This window comes from Diceros bicornis, chromosome 3 (genome assembly GCF_020826845.1).
Source record: "Diceros bicornis minor isolate mBicDic1 chromosome 3, mDicBic1.mat.cur, whole genome shotgun sequence".
Lineage (NCBI taxonomy): Eukaryota > Metazoa > Chordata > Mammalia > Perissodactyla > Rhinocerotidae > Diceros > Diceros bicornis.
The window spans coordinates 78,121,699-78,138,097 of record NC_080742.1 but is presented as its reverse complement, the minus strand read 5'-3'; the positions used below and the strand labels follow the sequence as shown (position 1 = coordinate 78,138,097).

Below are 16,399 nucleotides of genomic sequence, written 5' to 3'. Positions count from 1 at the left end.
AAAGCCTGCTGAAGGTGGGAAGAAGAGGGAGAAGGGTCAGGTGGAATAGACACAAGAGGGATGAGCGCTGACCTGCGCCCTTCTCCATGCACCCCCACCACTAACTGCTGTCAGCTCTTGGAACCACTTGTTTACAAGCCCAGCAAGGTCAGAGCAAAGTGACAGTCTCAGTCTCCACTGGGGTCTGTGGCTAATTCAAATCAGACAAGAGTCAGACTGCTGAGAAGAAAATTACAGAAACAAGATATTTATTATTTTTCCTGAAAAAGATGGGGAAAGGAAACAGCTCCCAAGAGAGGAATGTTCATAAGCAAATCCTGTGCTTTTTGCCACATCTCTAAATAACAAACCCCCTTTGGCAAAAGAAAAAAACTCATGCAAGAGAGAACAGCCTTTTGAGAGCAAGGTTTAATTCTGACCCAGAATTACAATAATTTTTTAAAGTCCTATCAATTTCACCATGCTATGTAGGAATATTCAGACTTTTTTGCCCTTAACTTCTGAAAAACCAAAGTGGCTAACCATACCTGGATTTAGCTGAAGAAATGAAGTGCATTTCTTTATCATTAACTATCACACTTAGAAAAGCACGCTTAGCTTGCAACTCAAGCCGCTTTCAGTAAAGTCTATTTTGCTTCTAAAAGTCGTATTCTCCCGATTTCTCTTCCCCAAGTTCTGTTCTCTGTAGATATGCTGTGAAATGCTATCACTTAAGTCTTGTTTTTCCCTTTTGACTTGGGAGCACCTGGCCACCGGAAGCCCCGCAGGCGAAGGCAGTCGGTGATGTTGTGGGCGACGTAGTAGAGGTTCAGCATCGCGGCTGGGCTGAGGATGTCCACTTCTGGTCTCTTCTGTTTCTTCCCATGAGACTTGCCCCGGCCTTTTCCTCTTTTCCCTTTACCTGGCTTTCAAAGACAAGTATATACACAGGGCAAAAATTAGTTTTTATAACTTTGACATAATTTTCAACATATCCTATTGAAATTAAGGAAAAAAATTCCTAAAAGGAAAAAGTTGTAACAACAAACTTTTGCACAGAGTGGGAGGAGAAGTCAGATGCAATCTAATTCAACAAATGTATATTAAGCATCCTGGATTAAAAGAGACCCAAACCTAGTGCAATGTTTGGACCTTGTTTGCATTCTAATTGGAACAAAAAAGCTGTAAAAAGGCATTTTTTAGGCAATCAGGGAAATTTGATAATATCAATTCAATATCAATAGAATTATTAATTCTATTAGGTCTGATAATGGCATTAGGTCATGGAAGAAAATATTTACACATTTCAGAGATGCACACTAAAATCTGTAGGAATTAAATGAAAGAAGGTCTGAGATTTGTTTCAAAATACTATAGCTTCCTCCCTCCCCCCCAAAAAAAGATCAGATGGAGCAAATGTGGCAAAATCCCAACAATTTCTGAATCTGAGAAATGGACATATGGGGATTCATTTTACAATTCTATTTTTGTGTATGTATGGAAACTTTTCATAATAAAAACTAAATGAAAAACACATTAGGGGCCGGCCCCGTGGCTTAGCGGTTAAGTGCGCACGCTCCGCTGCTGGCGGCCGGGTTCGGATCCCACGCGCACCCCGATGCACCGCTTCTCCGGCCATGCTGAGGCGGCGTCCCACATACAGCAGCTAGAAGGATGTGCAACTATGACATACAACTATCTACTGGGGCTTTGGGGATAAAAAAAGGAGGAGGATTGGCAATAGATGTTAGCTCAGAGCCGGTCTTCCTCAGCAAAAAGAGGAGGATTAGCATGGATGTTAGCTCAGGGCTGATCTTCCTCAAACACACACACAAAAAAAAACTGATGTATCTCAACAACAAAAAAACTAATAACCCAATTAAAAAATGGGCAAAAGACCTGAATAGACATTTCTCCAAAGATGATATACAGATGGCCAACAGGCACATGAAAAGATGTTCAACATCATTTACTATCAGGGAAATGCAAACCAAAACTACAATGAGATATCACCTCACGCCCGTCAGAATGGCTATAATTAACAAGACAGGAAACAACATGTGTTGGAGAGGATGTGGAGAGAAGGGAACTCTCATACACTGCTGGTGGGAGTGCAAACTGGTGCAGCCACTATGGAAAACAATATGGAGATTCCTCAAAAAATTAAGGATAGAACTACCATATGATCCAGCTATTCCACTGCTGGGTATTTATCCAAAGAACTTGAAAACACCAATGCATAAAGATACACGCACCCCTGTGTTCATTGCAGCATTAGTCACAATAGCCAAGACTTGGAAGCAACCTAAGTGCCCATCAAGGGACAAATGAATAAAGAAGATGTGGTATATATACGCAATGCAATACTACTCAACCATAAGAAACGATGAAATCCAGCCATTTGTGACAACATGGATGGACAATGAGGGTATTATGCAAAGTGAAATAAGTCAGAGGGAGAAGGTCAAATACTGTATGATCTCACTCATTAAGTAGTAGATAATAACAACAACAAACAAACACATAGAGACAGAGATTGGATTGGTGGTTACCAGAGGGGAAGGGGGAGGGGAGGAGGGCGAAAGGGATAATTCGGCACATGTGTGTGGTGATGGGTTGTAATTAGTATTTGGGTGGTAAACATGATGTAATCTATGCAGAAATAGAAGTATAATGATGTACACCTGAAATTTATACAATGTTATAAACCAATGTTACTGCAATAAACAAAAGAAAAAAAAAGATATTAAAAGAATGAAAAGCCAAGCCACAGATCGGGAGAAAACATTTTCAAATCACATATCTGATAAAGGCCTAATAGTAGAATAGATAAAGAACTCTCAAAACACAGTAAGAAAACAACCCAATGAAAAATGGTCAAAAGATTTCGGGCCGGCCCCGTGGCTTAGCGGTTGAGTGCACGCGCTCCACTGCTGGCGGCCCGGGTTCGGATCCCGGGCGCGCACCGAGGCACCGCTTGTCTGGCCATGCTGAGGCCGCGTCCCACATACAGCAACTAGAAGGATGTGCAACTATGACATACGGCTGTCTACTGGGGCTTTGGGGAAGAAAAAAAGGAGAAGGATTGGCAAGAGATGTTAGCTCAGAGCCGGTCTTCCTCAGCAAAAGAAGAGGAGGATTGGCATGGATGTTAGCTCAGGGCTGATCTTCCTCACAAAAAAAAAGAAAGATTTAGATACTTCCCCAAAGAAGATATACAGATGGCCAAAAAGAACATGAAGTACTCAACATCAAGTCATTAGGGAAATGCAATTAAAACCACAATGAGATACCACCACACACTTCTTAGAATGGCTCAAGTTAAAAAAACTAATCATGGGGCCAGCCTGGTGGCACAGGCGGTTGAGTGCGCCTGCTCTGCTGTGGCAGCCCAGGGTTCACCAGTTCGGATCCAGGCGCGCACCAACGCACTGCTTGGCAAGCCATGCTGTGGCCGCGTCCCATGTGGAGTGGAGGAAGATGGGCACAGATGTTAGTCCAGGGCCAGTCTTCCTCAGCAAAAAAAGAGGAGGATTGGCAGATGTTGGCACAGGGCTGATCTCCTCACCAAAAAACAAAAAAAAAAACTGATCATACCAAGTGTTGGTGAGGATGTGGAGGAAGTGAAACTCGCACACACTGCTGGTGGAAATCTAAAATGACAGAGCCACTTTGGAAAACAATTTGGCAGTTTCTTTAAAAGGTTAAACACAAACCTACCATATGATCCAGCCATTCCACTCCTAGGTATTTACCAAGAGAAATGAAAGCACAGACCATTCAAAGACTTATACACGATTGATCATAGTAGCTTTATTTGTAATAGCTAAAAACCGGCAACCACCCAAAAGTCTGTCAGTGAGTGAACAGATAAACAAACTGTGGTATAAGCACACAATGGAATACTACTCAGCAATAAAAAGGACTAGTGATACATGCTACAACATGGGTGAATTTCAAAATAATTATAGAAGTGAAAGAAGCCAGACCCCCCCAATATAATAATACATACTGTATGATTCCATACATACATATATATATATAAAATCCTAGAAATTATAAACTAATCTACAAAGACAGAGAGCAGCTCAGTGGTTGTCTGGGAGAGGGATGCAGGGGTACAGGGAGAGGCAAGAGAAAACAAGTGATTAGAGAGGAGCACAAGGAAACTTTTCGGGATGATCAACATGTTTATTATCTTGAATGTGGTGATGGCTTAATGGGCTCATACATATGCCAAGCCTACCAAATTGTATATTTTAAATATGTGTAATTTATTATACATCAATTATAACTCAATAAATCTATTAAGAAATTATTATATGGGAGTAAAACTTTTCAGTTTCTGAGGTGGTTGGGTTGGTGCAACACCACTCAGAACACATAGCTCCTGACTTAAAACCCTCTAAACTCCTTAATGAAGACCACCTGGTTCCAGCAACACTCGCCTTCCTTCTAGTTCCCAAACTCATCAAGCTCCTCCCTGCTCCCTCCTCTTCCTGCACACCTTCACAGGAGGCAAAATTTGTTTTTTCTCTTTGTGCTGATCTCTGCTCAAATATCACCTCTTTAGAAAAACCTCACAGACACCATGTCTATATTCTGTCTATAACTAGGGTGACCATATAATTCATTGCCCAAACCAAGACACTTCAACAAACATAAACTGGACTGTCCCAGGCAAAAGGGGGAGGAGGTACAGACCGTCTCCCGACATCCCTCCTACCCATGTCACTTTCTATCTCCTACCCTAAATACTCTTCACTATTCAACGGTATTTTTTTTTGTTTATGTATTTACTGTATGTTTCCCTGACCAGAGGTTTTGTCTATGAGTTCACCACTGAATCCCCAGGGCCTAGGCCAATGTCTGGCACACTGTAGGGATGAATAAATATTTGCTGAGTGAATAAATTGCAACTCAGATGCAACGCAGACCCAGGATTTAGAAAGCAAATACAGATTTCTGCTTTCCTGAATTTTAAGATGCCTCCTTCATTTATTCAACAAATATTTAATAAATATCTACTGTGCACCAGGCTCTATGTTAGATGGAGAGCAAAGCAGATCTGGGCTCCTGTCCTCAGGAGACTTACAGTCCAGTGAGGGAGAAAGATACTAGCCACCTAATCACAAACACATTTACTCACCAAGTATGCTGTGAAGGAAGAACCCAGGGTACCTCGTATTATGATTACATGGGAAGGGCAGGGAGTAACCTAGCCTGGGATGTGAAGGAAGAGGGTTCCTGAGAGTGGCCTGTGGACTGAGGGGTAGTGAATTCCCAGGCAGAGCAAACAGCATGTGCAAAGGCTCTGAGGCTGGAGAGAACACACAAACTTGAAGGGACCAAAAAACAGTCAATGTGGCTGGCCCACAGGCAACCAAGAGGGGCAGTGAGAGGAGCTGAGGCTGGAAAAGTAGGTGCAGCTCTGCCCTGCAGGCCTTGGAAGCTAAGGTGTTGGACCTTTACACAAGGAGCAGTGGGAAGCCATTAACTTAAATGCCTTTATTAAGCCTTTCTGCTTCCATTCCCTGAGCTCTGAAAGAAAACGGCAACATCAACCATGTGAAGTAACCTGGGTATGACTCTCACTTTAAATCAAGCGATACAGGGCAGGCCTGGTGGCGAAGCGGTTAAGTGCGCGTGCTCCACTGCGGCGGGCGGGCCGGGGCCCTGATACCAGGCAGCACCAACGCACCACTTATCAAGCCATGCTGTGGCGGCGTGCCATATAAAGTAGAGGAAGATGGGCACGGATGTTAGCCAAGGGCCACTCTTCCTCAGCAAAAAGAGGATTGGCGACAGATGTTAGCTCAGGGCTAATCTTCCTCACACACACACAAAAATAATAAAATAAATCAAGAGGTATTTATTTAGTACTTTTACACTCAATTAACTGGAAGGAACAGAGAGATTTACCAAACACTTTTCAATGCTGCAGTCAAAGGCGGGTGAGGAGTAAGGCTTTCCAAGGCAAAACAGGTAAAGCACAGTGAGGTACAGAGCACTACAGGCGCTTAGGGAGGAATAGGGCAGCAAGAGGTACTTCTGAGCTGGGTGGGTCTTGCAGAAAAGGGGATCAATAGCTCAAGATGGGACAGGAGCAGGAGGCTTCCAGAAGAATGTGGGTCTAATGTGAGATTTTTTTTTTTTTTAAAGCAGAGAATACGACATGGTATATCAACTACACTTCAATTAAAATTAAAAAAAGCAGAGAATACCGTAGATAAAGCTTAAGAGGTTGAGGTCCCTTTACCAAGAGCTCTGAGCACCAAGTTCAAGGAGAGCAGTACTGAGTTCAGCAGACAATGGAAGTCCCTGAGGACCTCGGGTGGGGGCTACAAGCTCACAGACGTTTTGGGACCATCAAACTGGCAGGGAAGGAAGACAAAAGAGACAGAGAGCCCCTGGACAGCGAGGTAGTGGGCTACTGCCAGAATCCAGGCAGTTGGAAAGGAGGGCAGGACTTGACCAGTGACAGTGAGGGTAGGAAGCAGGCTGCCAGAGACTGGACCAGGGCTGAGGAACAGAAGTGCTTGTGAGCTTGAGGCCAGGAGAATGAACGTGCTACTGGAAAGTGCAGAGATGGTAGTGGTTAAAAGAGCTAGATTTTGAACACAGTTTGAAAACGCTCTCTGGTGGAGAACTCTGGCGGGAAGTTGGAGACGGAGTTATGAGTTTTCAGCGAGTAATCTGGCGGACGACTTAGAGGTGAGATGGCTGTAAGGATGTTGCAAGCTTTCCAGGGCATAAAACGCAAGAACTTCCCGCACAAAAGGTCTCCTCCAAGCCCTTTCCTCAGACTGGGGTTGGAAGAGAGAATCACTCTCCAGAGCCGGCAGTCTGGGTTGCATCAGGGCTCACTTTCTACTTCCTTAAACTGCAAAGAATCCCGCATGGGACCCAGGGCGGGGGCAGCAGTAGCTAAGCGCCTGGGCCAGTCGCTGTCGGCATGGCTTGTACTGGCGCCCTGGAGTCCACACCACGTTACCAGCCTCTCTTCATCTCCCACATATAAACCATCTTCTGGGTGTGAAAGTGGCTCACAGAACCAAGGGACTAAACCAACCATCTTACACAGAGGGCTTAGCCTGATTCTGCTGCCGCTGTCCCCTTCGGCGGGCGCAGACCACCTGGGAAACCCCTCTCCGCCCTCATCTTTGCCCCAGTGTTCAGATCACTGATCCGCCACCACCCACAGAAAGAGGAGATGAAGGGTGGGTAACATCTTAGTAAAGCGTGCCTCTACAGGGCAGAACGGTACTAAAGTAATATAGCTAGAGCCCCGGAATCTCATACTTAAATAAGACGTGTATTACCATGGTAATTCCTCTCTCAGTTGAGCAGGTGAGGGTGGCATAGGTTCCCAATCCTGAAACAAGGAGAGAGACCCCAGTTCTCCGCATCACCCGGGGACGGCGCCCCGGCGCCCATTCCTGCCGCGCACCGGGCTTCTTCCCCCGCACTTGCCCGCGAACCGCCGCAGGCCCGGGAGCTCGCCACGGTTCTCAGGAGCCCCTCCCGCGGCGCCGCGCGCCCAGGCCGAGACGTTCAGAGGAGCCCGGCGAGGTTAGGGGGCAGCCAGCACCGACCTGCCGCCACGCCGGGCTGGAGCAGCCGCCGCACCCACGTTGCGGGCTGCGCGACTGCCGGCGACGAAGCCGCGGGGCTGGGGAACGCCGGCCGGCCGCGCGCGCCGGGGGCCGGGCCGCGCGCGCCGGGGGCCGGGCCGCGCAGTGTTTGCCTGTTGCCGGGACACCCGGGCCCAGCGTCCAGCCGTTGGGCCGAGCCGGCCCGGCGCAGCACGCGCCCAGGCTCTTACACCCGCTTTCCTGGTAACGTCTGCCGCCCTCTGCTGGCCGCGCCGCTGGCTGGTGCGCCTCACCTTCGACGACGACGACGACGACGACGACGACGACGACGACGGCTGTGAGCCCCGGAACCCGGCTCCGCGCTGGGGCGTCCGAGTTTGGGCAGCCCGGGCGGGCGCAGGCGAGCTGGGGGCCGCAGCGGGCCGGGTACGGGGCGAGGGGCGGGCTGCGGGCGGTGCTCGGGCGTGGACGGCACCGGCCTTGGAGTGGGCCGACTCCAGCGTAACTAAGAAGTCGGCCTCTCACTGGCTGACCTTGGAGAAGTCATCGAAGACCCCATGACCTTTTTTCGAAAATGTGATACAGCCTTTGAGGGTTGAAGTGAGAATAACTTGGGGAAATGTTTGTAAAAGATCCTGAAAAAAGTTCTTATACCCCGCATGGGATTAGGCAAGAAAGGATGCAGTAGGTACAGTTCCGTTTCCAACCTGCGAGTTCCTCCTGACCTCCGCCCTGCAGGGGAAGAACACGATTTGGGAGCAGGACTCTCATTCCTTTTTATGATTCTTATTCCTTCTTATACAGAAGTTATCGAGCATCAACCATATGCCTGACGCTCAGTTCTAGGCCCTGGGAATTCAGCCCTGAATAAGGCAAAGTTCTCTTTCTTGTTCTATTTCGTTTTTTGGGGGGGGTCAAAATGGGGGACATGACAGACATTAAAAATGATAGGTGCGACAGGGTGTACTACATGGGTGTATTATATTGATGTGACGGCTGGGTGCCCTTTTACGTTAGTGAGTGGGCAAGTTAAAACCTTTGAGGAGGTTTAAACTAAGATTTGGATGATAAGGAGGAGTCAACTATGCCAAGATCAGGGGGCAGGACATTGCAGGCCCAGGGCAGGAAGAGGAGACTGGACGGGGGAAGCAGGGTTGGGGTACTGAAAGGCTCCCCGAGCAAGGAGAAGGTGTTTTTTGTTTTTCTCCGTTTGATTGATGACCTGGCTTCCAAAGGGGAGTATTTATGTACCAGGTTCTCATACATATGCTTTCCCTAATCCTTCATCAACAAAGCATACCCAAGTTCCAACTACTTTTAATTTGGTAATTTTTTCGTGAGTCCATATGCTTTTGATATGGCAAATTCTCCTGCCCTCTACGTGCGATTTCTCCTCTGCTGGCCCCTCTCTTAATTCCTGCATGGTGGCAGCCCACACTTTCTGCTTACACTTCTTTGGGTCATCACAGTTCTCTCAGGTTAACCCTTATGGGGGTTACTCTGGAATCTGTTTTAGCCCTGCTTTTCCTGAATTCCAGCTTGGAGGTCCGGAGCCCTGAACCTCCAATTCAGCTGTCTCAAAAGTAGGCCCATGATTGGGGGGGTGACTCTGCAAAGGGTTAAGAGGAAAATTTGGGTCTGATGGAAATATTCTGCATCTTGATTGTGGTGGTAGTTACACCAGCGCAGGGCTGGCTGTGTAATTTGCATGGCTCAATGGAAAATGAAAATATGGGGAAGTAGGAAAAAAATGCCACTAAAGGTAGTAAATTATAAAACTTTTTCCTTTTTCTGTGGTCTCTATCAACCTCTCTATCATGCTGTTTTTGTTTGCTATTTAATGTTGTGTTTTCCTGGGGAACAGGAATACTTCTTTTCCCAGGTATCTTTCCTTCCCATGGGCTGCCACCCCACGAGTGACCTCCAAGGAAGTGCAACCTCTTTGCTGGGATGTGCGTAGTACCTGGATCCTGATGGGTGAGATGCTCACGTGTTGCTCTCTGAATGTGCTGGGGTGCCACCATGCCCTGCCCTGAGACACCTGGGCGTCAGCCTGACCCTGAGGTGGGGGTAGGGGTGAGTGGAGTGGGTGAGAGTCAAGGTTGGGGGCAGTGGGGGTGATAGAAGATGAAACTCAGCAGGAGCTCAGGCTCCAAGCCCCTCCCCCACAACACCATCCACTGTCCCATTGGACTTCATTCACAAAACACAAATTCAAACATAAAATTATTAAGAATTTCAAGACTGTGAGCTCATAGCATTCAACTCCAAGCCCAGGGCCCTTCTGAGAGTAGCATCCTGTGTGACCACTGGTCACATGCCCATGAAGCTGGCCCTGCACAGGTGTATACATTTGTCAGAATTCATTATACACATCAAATGAATGGTTTATTATACATAAGTTATACCTCAATAAAGTTGATTTTAAAACTTCACCTCCTAGGAACCTCAGCCTTACCATATCTAAAATCGAACACTTCTCATAGCAAATGTGCATCTCTTTTCGTTTTGGACAATGGCATCAGCAGCCATCTAGGTACACAACCATAAACTGGTCGTCTTTGATTCCTCCCTCTTTCCTTATATCCAGAGCTTGCTCTCACTCGTACCTACCTGAGCTGCCTCCAGACTTGCTTATGTCTGTGGATGGTGCCGCCTGTGCCCAGTCACCCAGGCTCAAACCTGCCAGTGTGCTCTCCTCCACTCCTTGTCAAGCCCTGTCTCTCTGGGATACTGCCCTTTTGTCCTCCACGATATTGTGATTTATAAGAAATATATATTTGGTCGTTCAGATTACCAAAATATATTTCTCATATATATTTGGTCTTTGTCCGCAGTTCCTGGCTCACAGCAACCCAAACCCTTGGAATTTCAATTTTCTAAATGATGAGAGCCATAAAGGTGCCTTTTGTCATGTTAATTAAGGTGACTTTTGGACCCCACCCTAGGGTGGGGGCTGGTTGCCAGGAGAACCAGCCCTGTGATCAGAGGATTAGAACTTTCAGTCCCCATCTCCTGGTTTCTGGGGAGGGGAAGGGGGTCTTGAAGGTGAATCAAATGCCAGTGGTCAATGACTTAGTCAATCATGACTATGTAATGAAGCCTCCATAAAAACCCAAAAGGACAGCTCCTCAGCCCTTTTTCGGAGACCTTCCATGTTGGGGAACCAGAACACTTCCTCGTACCACCATGCAGGGCCCCAAGCTCCACAAGGACAGAAGCTCCTTTGTTCAGGACCTTGCCCTATGTATCTCTTATCTGGCTTTTGATTCATATCCTTTGTAATTTTTGATTTGTATCCTTTGTAATAAATTGGTAATCTAGTGAATAAAAGGGTTTTCCTGAGTTCTGTGAGCTGTTGTAGTGAATTAATCAAACCCAAGGAGGGGGTCATGGGAACCTCTGATTTATAGCCAGTTGGTCAGAAGTACAGGTAACAACCTGGCGTTTCAATTGGCATCTTGAGTTGGAGGGGAGTCACTGGAACCTCCAGTATGTAGCTGGTCAATCAGAAGTACAGGTAACAACCTGGGCTTGCGACTGGCATCTCAAGTGGAGGGCAGTCTTGTGGGACCAAGCCCTTTACCTGTGGAATCTGATTCTATCTCTGGGTAAATAGCGTTGGAATTGAGTTGAATTCTCAGACACCCTGCTGGTGTCCAAGAACTGCTTGTTGGCATGGAGAAGCCTACACACACACACACAAACACATACATGTTGGAATTGGGTCCAGGCACCCTTTGCACCCTCTCATTTTCCTGTTCCCAGACCACTACCCATGTTCAGGTCTGTACTGGCCCTGCTATCTCTTAGGCTTCTGCATTCCATCCTGGTTTTCTTTCTAAAGCATAGATTTAATCATGTCTCACCCATTTTCAAAAACTTTCAATGACTATTTCCAAAAAAGTTAAGAACTCCTTGGTATGGTATTTATGGCCTTTCAAAATCTTGCCTCCATCTGCATTTCTAGCTTTATTTACTCTCACTGGCCCTACATACCTTATTTTTGCCACACTCCTCAGTCTCTGAGGTTTGTTGCATTCTCACACCTTCCAGGCTTTGCTTTACACAGTCTTGTACCTGGAATGCCTTCTCCCCATCGCCCATCACCTATTCAACCTTCAAGGCCCAGCACAAACTGTACCATCTCTGTGAGCTCATTAATCACTACCGATGCTTTGTGCCCATTAAAGTCAGCCTAGGCCTCTGACATTGCACTTATCTGTGCCATAGTTAGATATATGTTTACTTGTTTTCTCTTCTGCACAGTAAGCAACCTCTTTTAGGCTCATCTTTGTATGCCATGGCAGTAATCATAGACATTAATGGAATAATTTCCATGATTCAGTGGGAAGTATTATCCCCTTCATTCTGCCAAGCCCAGCAAGGGCTTCTTGGTTCTCATTGACCTCTAAGCCTACGTTGATGCTGCTCCTCTCCCCTCCTTCTGTTAAGTCTCCCTGCTTGTTTCTGAGACGTGCATTATGCTCCTTGCTCATCCTGACCTCGCTTAGTCATCTCATGGCCATCTGCCTCCTGCTGCACTCCAAGTGTTGGCCGATCTCAGAGTCCGGTCCTCAGCCCTCTGCCCTTCTCCCTCAGTGTCTCCTCACATGATGGCTCATCTAATGTCAGTGACTACCTCTCTTGGGATGACATAATCTCTGTCATGAAAGAATGGCCTCCATCTGAGCTCCAGTCCTCAGGCCCCATTATTCCCTGGACTTAAGGCATCTGACTTTCATGTCAGCCTCTGTTTCCACTGTCAGTGGCAACACTGCTCTCCTAGTCTCACACCCTTTGTCATCTCTAACTCATCTCTCTCCATCTTGAATGATGAGTCCAAGGCCTGAGTATCCTTTGGAAATTCTCTTGTATCGAGCCCTCTCTTGACATCCTCATCATTCTAGCTAGACCTTCATCATTTTGTATTGCAAATAATAGTTAACATTGAAGGAGTGCTGATTCAGCCAGCTTGCTGAGCACTTTGCACACATCATGGCATTATCCCTTCACTATGACCAGTGTAGGCTGTTATGTTCTCCAATTTGCACATGAGGTCAGAGAGAGTAACTTGCCCATGTTCACACAAGCAGAGTCAAAGCCGGCTCTGTCTGTCTGTCCAGCGTGTGGTGTTAAACACTAAAATTATTCAGGAAGGTGCCCTAGACTTGAGGCCAGAAGATGTGGGTTCAAGTTTTGGCCTCACTGCTTACTAGTTATGCAATTTTAGGCAATTCTCTGAGCTTCACTTTTTCCCTGTGGGTTACTGTAAAAGTGATAGGATAGAATGAATGTGAAAGTGCTTTGTGAATTCAAAGTGTTTCCAGTAAGCCTTGCTTTAAAAGATATAAAGTTGGTGGGTAGGGGAAATGGAATGGGGAGAGGTTGGTAAAAGGGTATGAATTTTCGGTTATAAGATGAATAAGGTCTGAGGATCTAATGTATAGCATGGTGACTAGAGTTGATAATACTGTATTGCATAATTGAAATTTGCTGAGAGTGGAACTTAAATGTTCTCACCAAAAAAAAAGAGGGGTAAAAATGTGAGGCGATGGATGGGTTAATTAACTCAGTTGTGGGAATCCTTTCATAGTGTAAACGTATGTCAGATCATCATGTTGCACACTTTAAATATATTACATATTATTTGTCAGTTATAGCTCAAGAAAGCTGAAAAAGAAAGATAAAAAGCACCAGAAAGCCTGCTTTGTCAGTGGATAGGTGGGACATAAAATGAATGCTCTAGTGACAATCAGAACAGCTTTAGTGGCAGCACGTTTTCCATTGACCAAGCGGATCTTCAGCCTTTGCACTGGAGAAAGCCTTAGCATTGACCTGCAGGGAGGTGAGGAGGGCTGCTGAGCTGTGGGGCTGAAAAGCAGACTTTTTTATAACACAGAGCACAGGTTACTGTTAGAATCAAAAGAAAATGTCATTGACAACATATGCATTTTTCTTAAATACCAGTCCACCTAAGAATCACTTCATGTTTAGGATGTAAGATAAATCTATTTATTCTACAAGAACTGAACAAATCTTCCTGTGTAAACTGAAAGATGATGTTAACTTTAGGTAACTATTCAAACTCACATTGGAATAGCACTAGTTAATTTTATGTTTATTGAGTGCACATCCTTATGCCTTTTAAAGAACTGTGCTGTTCTTTAAAAAAATATAACATTACCAGAATGGAAGCATACATTCTTAGAATATCCAAACTTAGAATATTCCATCACTATCTTTCTTAGAAGTTACATTTAAAAATTCCTATTTCCTCCTTTCTACTCTGGTGGTGGGTGCCTGCCTTCCTTTCTTTTTCTTTTTTATCACATCAAATTCAAGAGTATAGCACTGCATTCACTCTACCCATTACAGCCCTAATATTGAAGAGGACTTTACAGAAGAAAATGAAATGTTCTTTGTAGGTAATTTCTTCCGATCAGCCACTAGGGTTCTAGCAGTGAGAACTTTGGGGTGCACTAAGACCAGCTGGGGCAGACTCAGGAGAGGAAATTATCTAGAGCAGGGGTTGGCAAACTCAGAGAGTGAATATTTCAGGCTTTGCAGGCCTTATGCCTTCTTGCAATCACTCAACTCTACTGATGTAGAATGAAAGCATTTATAGTCAACACAAATGAATGAGCGTGGCTGTGTTGCAATAAAACTATTACGGAAACTGGAATTTGAATTTCATAGAATTTTCATGTATCATAAAATATTTTTCTTCTATGGATTTTTTCCCAACCATTTAAGAATGTAAAAACCACTCTTAGCTCACAGGCTGTATGAAAACTGTCGGTGGGCCAGATTTGGCCCATGGGCTATAGTTTGGCAATCCCTGAGCTAGAAAATTGAAATGTTATTTATTGTTCTTGCTGGGAGATTCTTTAATAGGTAGGGGAATGAAGTGGGAAATAATGATCAGCAATTATTGAGCACTCATGTTTAGCAAGCATTATTCTAAGCACTATATTCATATTGACTCATTTAATCCTTACAACTCTAAAAGGTAGGTAGTATTATTATCCCCATCTTACAGATGGGGAATCTGAGGCATAGAGAGATCAAATAACTTGTCACTTATCACACAGCTAATAGAGGCAGAGCTTGGATATAATAACTCACCCAGTTTGGTCCAGCACCCTCAATCTGAGCCGTTATGCTGTGTGGCCTTTCTGGGTAAAATATCTCGTATGTTGCAGTGAAGATCTATTTTCATAGGCGTCCACATGGAGGATCTTTGTTCTGTCAGCTCCATTAAGCCTTTGAACAAAAAGTTACAGATGTTCAAAGTAATGTTTCCATTTGGAGGCAAGGGGACAGATGGTGCTCTTATTTAGTAAGGAAGTCACTATCACTAAAGGTGTTTGAGCAGAGGTGGGATGATTTTTGTACTTTTGCAGTTCCTTAGAAAGATTTTGGTTATTTTCTTTTCTATAAAATAAAAGTAAAAATTTAAAATCCTGTTTTTTGAAATTTAAATCTGGTTAATTACTAAAGGAATGAACAGCCTGAACAACACCCCCTTGGCCCACTCAGCCACAATCTCATTACGTTTACAGGATCTGGGAGTCTGAATTGCCGGAAGAACTGCTGGTGGGAAATTTTATTGCACATTGCTTTGGTTTATTGCTATGGGAACTGAATGAATCTCCCTTAACGTCATCCCCACAACATACACACGCACATGCGCACACACACACCATTCTTCCCATCTATACTCTTTCTTCCTAGCTGAAAATATTTTAAAGCAGCGTTAGGGAAGAATGATTTAATTATTAACTATATTAAATTTATAGTCATATAAGAGAATATTAATATGGAAAGATAGATCTCCAGGATAAATGATAAAAGTATAGAACAGAATATATTGTGCTCTCATGTGTGTAAAAAAATGTTGGTGGGGAGGAGATGGGTATTATCATGGGAATTTTCTGAACGGATAAAAAACAAAAAAATATTGATAGGGATTACTTCTGGGAAACAAGGTAGGGACTGGGATGGGAGGTTACATTTTTCCTTGTGTACTCTAAAAAATTATTTGAAATTTTTACATGTATCTTCTTAACAAAAATACCAATAAATACTGAAATGTAGTCTTCAATTTTACAGCTGCTTCCTTATGTCATATCCTCTACCCAAGCCTGAAATTCTTTCTTTACTTGAATCTCTTTTGACTACATCAATAGCTGCAAGCATTTTTCAAATAAAAATAACTTCCTCTAGGGCTTGCCTTATGCCTCTAATAATGATAGAGAGGAAGAGTAAATGAATCAATTTTGCTATTCGTTAGGTGTTTGATGAGTGTTATTGGGTGTAGTGGGTTGAATGGTGGCCCCCAAAAAGATATGTCCTCATCCTCAGAACCTGTGACTATTACTTTATATGGCAAAAGATGTAATTAAGTTAAGGATCTTGGGAGGAGGATCTTATTCTGGATTATCCTGATGGGCCCTAAATTCAATAAGATGTATTTTTAACAGAGGGGCAGAGGGACTTTTGAGAGGAGGAGAAAGCAATGTGACCATGGAGGCAGAAACTGGAGTGATGTGCCACAGACCAAGGAATGCCTGGAGCCCTCAGAAGCTAGAAGAGTCAAGGAATGGATTCTCCCTAGAACCTTTGGAGGGAGTGCAGTCCTGCTGACACGTGATTTCAGAGTTCTGTCCTCCAGAACTGTGAGAGAATAAATTTCTCTTGTTTTAAGCCACCCAGTTTCTGGTAACTTGCTATAGCAGCCCTTGGAAACTAATACAGTGGAGGAAAAGGTGCAACTAATAGCTAAAGTTAGGTTTTTGGATTCCATAAGTGTATTCATGGTT

The 16,399-nt window shown here is 44.7% G+C and overlaps 1 protein-coding gene across 1 annotated transcript; it reads right to left on the bottom strand.

Annotated features, from left to right (window-relative positions):
- Positions 1-277: 277 nt before the first annotated feature.
- On the bottom strand, positions 278-7,351 carry SMKR1 (small lysine rich protein 1). The gene is made up of 2 exons (XM_058569272.1): positions 7,302-7,351; positions 278-905 (listed from the first exon to the last, which is right to left on the bottom strand). The coding sequence occupies exons 1-2, from the start codon at positions 7,302-7,304 to the stop codon at positions 711-713; spliced, it is 198 nt and encodes a 65-aa protein (XP_058425255.1). The 5' UTR covers positions 7,305-7,351; the 3' UTR covers positions 278-710.
- Positions 7,352-16,399: the final 9,048 nt, after the last annotated feature.